The 5,543-nt window shown below is 49.0% G+C and overlaps 1 protein-coding gene across 1 annotated transcript in view; it reads right to left on the reverse strand.

Moving 5' to 3' along the window:
- Positions 1–684: 684 nt before the first annotated feature.
- The window catches only part of NCKAP5 (NCK associated protein 5), an 899,001-nt gene continuing 894,142 nt past the window's right edge, over positions 685–5,543 (reverse strand). The window contains exons 19-20 of the mRNA XM_024761906.1: positions 1,179–1,266; positions 685–734 (exon numbers count right to left, since the gene is read on the reverse strand). Of these exons, the coding sequence (XP_024617674.1) occupies positions 1,187–1,266 (80 nt within the window). The 3' untranslated portion in view covers positions 685–734; positions 1,179–1,186. The remainder of the gene's footprint in view (positions 735–1,178; positions 1,267–5,543) is intronic.

Below are 5,543 nucleotides of genomic sequence, written 5' to 3' on the forward strand. Positions count from 1 at the left end.
GAAGTCTAATTCTGGGAACCCATTCCATAGAGGACTAGTTCCATTAACTATGTACCTAGTACATAGCTGTGAGAAAGGAGGAGGAAGACTTTTCCGTACTGACACGGAGCGATCTCCAGGATATGTTGTGAATCGGAGGAAGACAAAACAAAACAAGAGGCAGCACAGAATGTACAGTTTGCTTTACTTTATATACAAAGTATTTATTTGCATCTGCTTGGTTTGCACAAAGAAAGACTCGAAGGATGAGCACGAAACCAGCAAAGATGGTTAACCTATGTGAGGCGCGCGGCACAGAGGTAGGGGAGAGGCTTCTGCAATCCAAACAATAAAATCAAGCTGTGCAAAACGAGACCTGAGGAAAACTCTGAGGAGCTCTCCAAACAGCAGGGACTGCTGGATCCTGAAAGCTGAAGCTTGATGTCCGAGTCACTGTAGGCTTTGTTTACAGCGATAGAACATCAGGCCTGGTGGCGGGGGTGGGGGCTATCCGGAAGACATCCAGCTCGGGATTGGCTGAATGAGGGCAAGACAGATGTTTGCTCAAGATCACTCAGTAAGTTACGGTCCAAGAAGGCACATGCATGCTCCAGGATGGGTATCTGAGCCCTTGTGCATGTCTCAGAGATTTCGTGGGCGCTGTGGTGCAGTGAACGATGCCAGCATAGCTTTAGGTCTTCCCTCAAAATACTGATCCTTGGTTGTACAGTACGGATATATTTGTAGGTTTCTGGCTGGTTAAGGAGGGGTGGTTGGGATGGGGGAATATTAGAAATGGTCTCTGTCTTTTTTCTTCAAGTCTGAGAACAAAATATGCTAAATAGTTAGAATCCATGCCTCCTTTCTCCCCACACCTCAAAGCTTTGCACATCCCATTCTCTTTTTGCAAACATTAATAATTACCTCTAGAAAGATTTCCCCTGAATACCGAGCTCCTTCTTTTCCCCACTGACCCTATTTCTTCAACAGAGCTCCTTCTACTGACCTAGGCTTTCTATTCCTGAGATTTATGTTACTCTTCTTAGTCTGAACCATTCTGTGGAAGGGTCCTGGCAAGGGGCCCTTTGCAAATGTCACAATGTGCTTTTCAGGCAAGTAGGAAACGCTGAGGTCCCCCAGGGACCCCAAACACCTGCCGACGATGTTTTTTCTTCTTTTAACATCTAACTGCAGTTTACCTGCTTCGCTAAAGCAGCGTGAGGATTAACTGTCCTCGGGTAACTTGCAAGTCTGTAAAGGAGTCCCGCCTCCTCTGGCACGCGTTCTCTAAGAGAGACAGAAATGAAACACTAATAAGAGGCTTAATGGGTAGCAGCCTCAAACAATCTGCGGTCTGTGTTAGTACTTCAGACGGTCGCCCTGTCCCTGACACTCAGACAGAGGCACCGGACCGGACGCCACAGGCCATTGTGAGAGGCCCAGACAGAAGCACGGACATCCCTTCCAAAGCCTCTCGGAGGACGTGCATCTTAACCCCCAATCAGGTAGCTGGGCCAGGCCTGATGCACCCGCTGGGCAGGCAGGGGGATGTGGCTGCTGTCATAGTTTGGCACAAATATTTGACAGCTCGTCCCTCCCAACAAACATTTCCGATACGCGGAGGTTAATCTCGTCCCGGCTGCTTCTCAGCCCTGCTGACATCCTGTGCAGGATAAGGCTTTGTTATTGGGGCCGCCCTGTGCGTTATAGGAGGTTTAGCAGCGTCCATGGGCTCTACGTACCAGACAGCAGCCCCCCCTACCACCTGTGAATTGTGACAGCCTGTAACGTGTCCGGACATCATCGAGCGTCCCGTGGGGAGCACAGTCAGCCCGTTTGAGAGCCACTGGGCTAGATGACCTAGAGTGAACACTGGAGGTATCCCTCAGATTATGGGTAAGCGCTACACAAGTCATTTTCAGACGCGCTTCTGGGGCTGCAGGGTGGCAGGGGCCTTGGAGGTCTAGCAGGTCCTTCTGCGTCCCCTGCATGAGACTGAGGAGATGCACGCATTTTCACAAATGAAATGGCATCCGATTCATTGCTTGTTTATTTAGATTCGCTGCCCAGCTTTCTTTCAGTCCTGGCAGCCAAAGATTGCTATTTTGCGCAGCACTCTGTGTTATTTGCTCTCCCTACCTAGTCCACAACAAGCAAGGATTTGTTCTGTGCTTTGAAATTCTACTTTGCAAGATCCTGTTTAAATGTCTGGGGCTGTGTTGGAACTTGAGGTGATAGCACTGGGGGAGCTGTGGTAATGGTGGGGGGGGAGGGGAGAACGTCCATCACAGAGTGACAGACTCTACGGGGGCATCTCTTCCCTCCAAAATGTCTCATTCGGGTCCCCAGACTTAATCCGCATCTCCTCTGTATCCCGCGGTCCAGTTTAACTGAGCGACGGCCTCACCACGGCACACGGCTCTTTTGATCGGAGGGTAAACTCATTCTGTCCATCGTGACATTTGCTTTCTTAAGGGCCTCACACTATGCAGCTTTAATAATTAATTAAATGCAGGTCACATCGCAGCCTCCCTTTTCAAGCCTGTCTGAGGACACAGCGGCTTCCTTCTGACGGTTAGCTTCTGACCACGTGGTTTTTAGAAGCTGGTGGGGTTTTCTGTTTTGTTTTGCTATTGTGCGTAACACGTGGGGACACTTTTCCCCACTAAAAAAACCCCCAAACTTCAGCAGAGTGCAAACCCAATCGGAATAGCTGAAAGGGCTGTGGCTTTTCTGATGGGGAATAAATGGTGACAGAGAGAAATTTGAGAACCTGGCTCCAGTAAGGGTCTCCGAGCAGCCTGTCTGTCATGGTCAGTACTTTCCATTTGTCATGCAGGAAAGTTTAATGCCAGGAGACACATCCCTTGTGTTTTATTGCATGTATCTATTCCCCTCAAGTTGGGATGGGCTTGTCAATATAAAGCCCATCTTTAAAATGATCTAAATAAGAGAGAAGATCCAGGAAGGACTAAAGAGAACTCTTACCGCTAGTGTCCATTTGAAACTAAAGATTTCTCCAGGGGAACTCAGAATGATTATAACGAGTTTGGATTTAGTTTAACCCAATGCTGATTTGGCATATTACAACGATTTGTCATCTTTAAGCCATGTGCCAGATGAACGCTTTAAAATAGATGCAACTTTGCGTGAATTCTCTACAATATAGCAAAATCTGATTGCTCTATTAATAGCCAAAGTCCTTGGCCTCGGCAAGACAGAGTGGCAGCGTTTTTAAAATTCATCATCTCTGCATAATTAGTTGTGAATCTCAAAATATTCAAGCTGAGGAATTAACCAGGAACTGGAGCCGTTATCCTTCAGTGTCCCTTTTCATAGTGGTCCACAGTCATCATGTCCTTGTGTTTTTCTAATTACTGCAAAACCAATTGTTTTTAACTCAGCTGCCCTGGCTCTTTGTACTTTGTTGAATGTAATCACCTTGAAATGAAGAAAACGTACTTCTCGTTCAGGAAACTGGGGCTTTTCTAGAGGAGCAGTTGGCTGTGGGACCGTGGTTCTGGAGCTTTGCTCATGGGACCTGATCAGTGCATTTGAGGGTGAGGGGTCAGAGGAGGGAGGGAGTGTTCTTGAAACTAAGTTCTAGACCACAGTGATCTATAGACCCTAGTGGGAAGTCAATTTATGAAAACTAAAAACAAATGAAGTTCCGGTTCCTCACTCTGAGCGTGGCCTTAGGCAGTAGAACACAACTGTTTAGGACTCGAGCAGCATCTCTCTCAGATGATGCTTCGAGTCTGTAGGTCTGCTTAGAAGCATCGAGGGAGCAGGGCTATGTCGCTAACCTGCCCTCAAACGCCAGTGTCCAGCACTGGCCTGGACACAGAGTCAGAGCTGAATAAACCAGATGAACTAGAGTAGAGGTCAACTCTCTTCTTTGCTTTTATTCTTTCTGTCAATCTTGTTTATCTACTAACCACTCCAACTTAGAGATTTTCAAAGAACAAATATTGGAAGAGCAAAGGTTCTCAACCATTGTCTCCTTCAGGTCTCAAGGGTGTGAGGCATTTTCATCAATAAGAGTGACTCTCTGTGACAGTAACTCCCAAGTTGGGGCAGAGATTATGAAAATCAAGCCAGGGGACCGGGACCATTTAAAAGAGACAAAACAACACAGAGGAGTCTGATATGCCTCCAGCAGCCCCCATGAAGAATCATCATTAAAGAGGAAGCTGAGGGCTTCCCTGGTGGCGCAGTGGTTGAGAGTCCGCCTGCCGATGCAGGCGACACGGGTTCGTACCCCGGTCCGGGAGGATCCCACATGCCGCGGAGCGGCTGGGCCCGTGAGCCGTGGCCACTGGGCCTGCGCGTCCGGAGCCTGCGCTCCGCAACGGGAGAGGTCACAACAGTGAGGGGCCCGCGAGAATTATGTCTGTATCCAGGAGAAAAATTGGAAAAATGGATTCACCAATTCCTCTAGCATAGCCATACAGAGAAGGAGACATGTCCTTATAGAATTTCTCTCTGTAGGTGGCTGCTCTGGGTCTTTCTTTCTCTGGCCGAGGAAAGGCCCAAATGGATGATGAACGTTGCGTGAGGTTAACCAAAGCCTTAACCAGTCCTGTGTTGCATTTTTTTTTCAACACTTATGATGTTGTTTACCATTTATTCAACACCTATGATGTGCCGGGCCCTGTGCTAAGTGCCGAACACGAATGAGAAGACAGAGAGCCGGGAAGGCAGGCGTTTGTACAGGGAAAAAGAGAGGTTCGAGCTTGGATTTTGGCCCCTTGAGGTACCTGGCAGGGCAGGTGATGGCGGTGGGCAGCCAGATGGATGAATCAGAAGCTTGGGGGAGCAGCCTTGGTTAGAAATTGCTCCTTCACCTTTTGCCAGCCAGGTCCAGGGCCTTCAGTCAGGGCTGAGACTCCCTGCCCCGCTCCGTGCAGAGAGCAGGGCTTCATCGCTGCATGTCCGCTGGGTCTTCCCTGTTCTACATTCTGGCCCCGGTTTGCTCTCTCTCTCTCTCCTTCCCCTTCCCACCTCTGTCCCTTGCTCCTGCCTTCTCCCAGGCCCCACCTGCAGGAAAGGGGCAGGAGTATTTGTTATGTCTAGCCTGGCAATCTGGAGCGGGCAGCTCCATGGAAACACGGACTCACTCCACCCACCCCTTCACCTGCTGCGTCACCTACCCAGCTGCTAAAACCTGCTCCCACCGCTGCCTCTCTGCTAACACCCTGGCCTTTCTAAACACATTTCAGAGTCACCCTAAAGAAACCAACCATGAAAGGAAAGACGTGTCTTCACTTGAGTGCATTATGAGCCCTTAGGCAGGGTTTTGGAAGGCAGGATTCTTTTGCATAAGAGGTCGAGGCCACCGAGTGTCCATTTCCTAGAAGCCTCGGAGGACAGATTGCCACTGGCAGGTGCCCTCCCCTACCTTAGGGAAATTTCAGGGAACCGGGGAGAGAGGGTGTGTTTCAGAAAGGCCAACTAGCTTGGAGAACATCCATTAAGGCTTTAAGATCTACTGGCACATTCCATCCTGCAGGTTGGGGACCTCTATTACAAAACCTTTTTACTTAAAGAGGGAATGGGCTCGG

Source organism: Neophocaena asiaeorientalis, unplaced genomic scaffold, assembly GCF_003031525.2.
Source record: "Neophocaena asiaeorientalis asiaeorientalis breed wild unplaced genomic scaffold, Neophocaena_asiaeorientalis_V1.1 scaffold215, whole genome shotgun sequence".
Classification (NCBI taxonomy): Eukaryota; Metazoa; Chordata; class Mammalia; order Artiodactyla; family Phocoenidae; genus Neophocaena; species Neophocaena asiaeorientalis.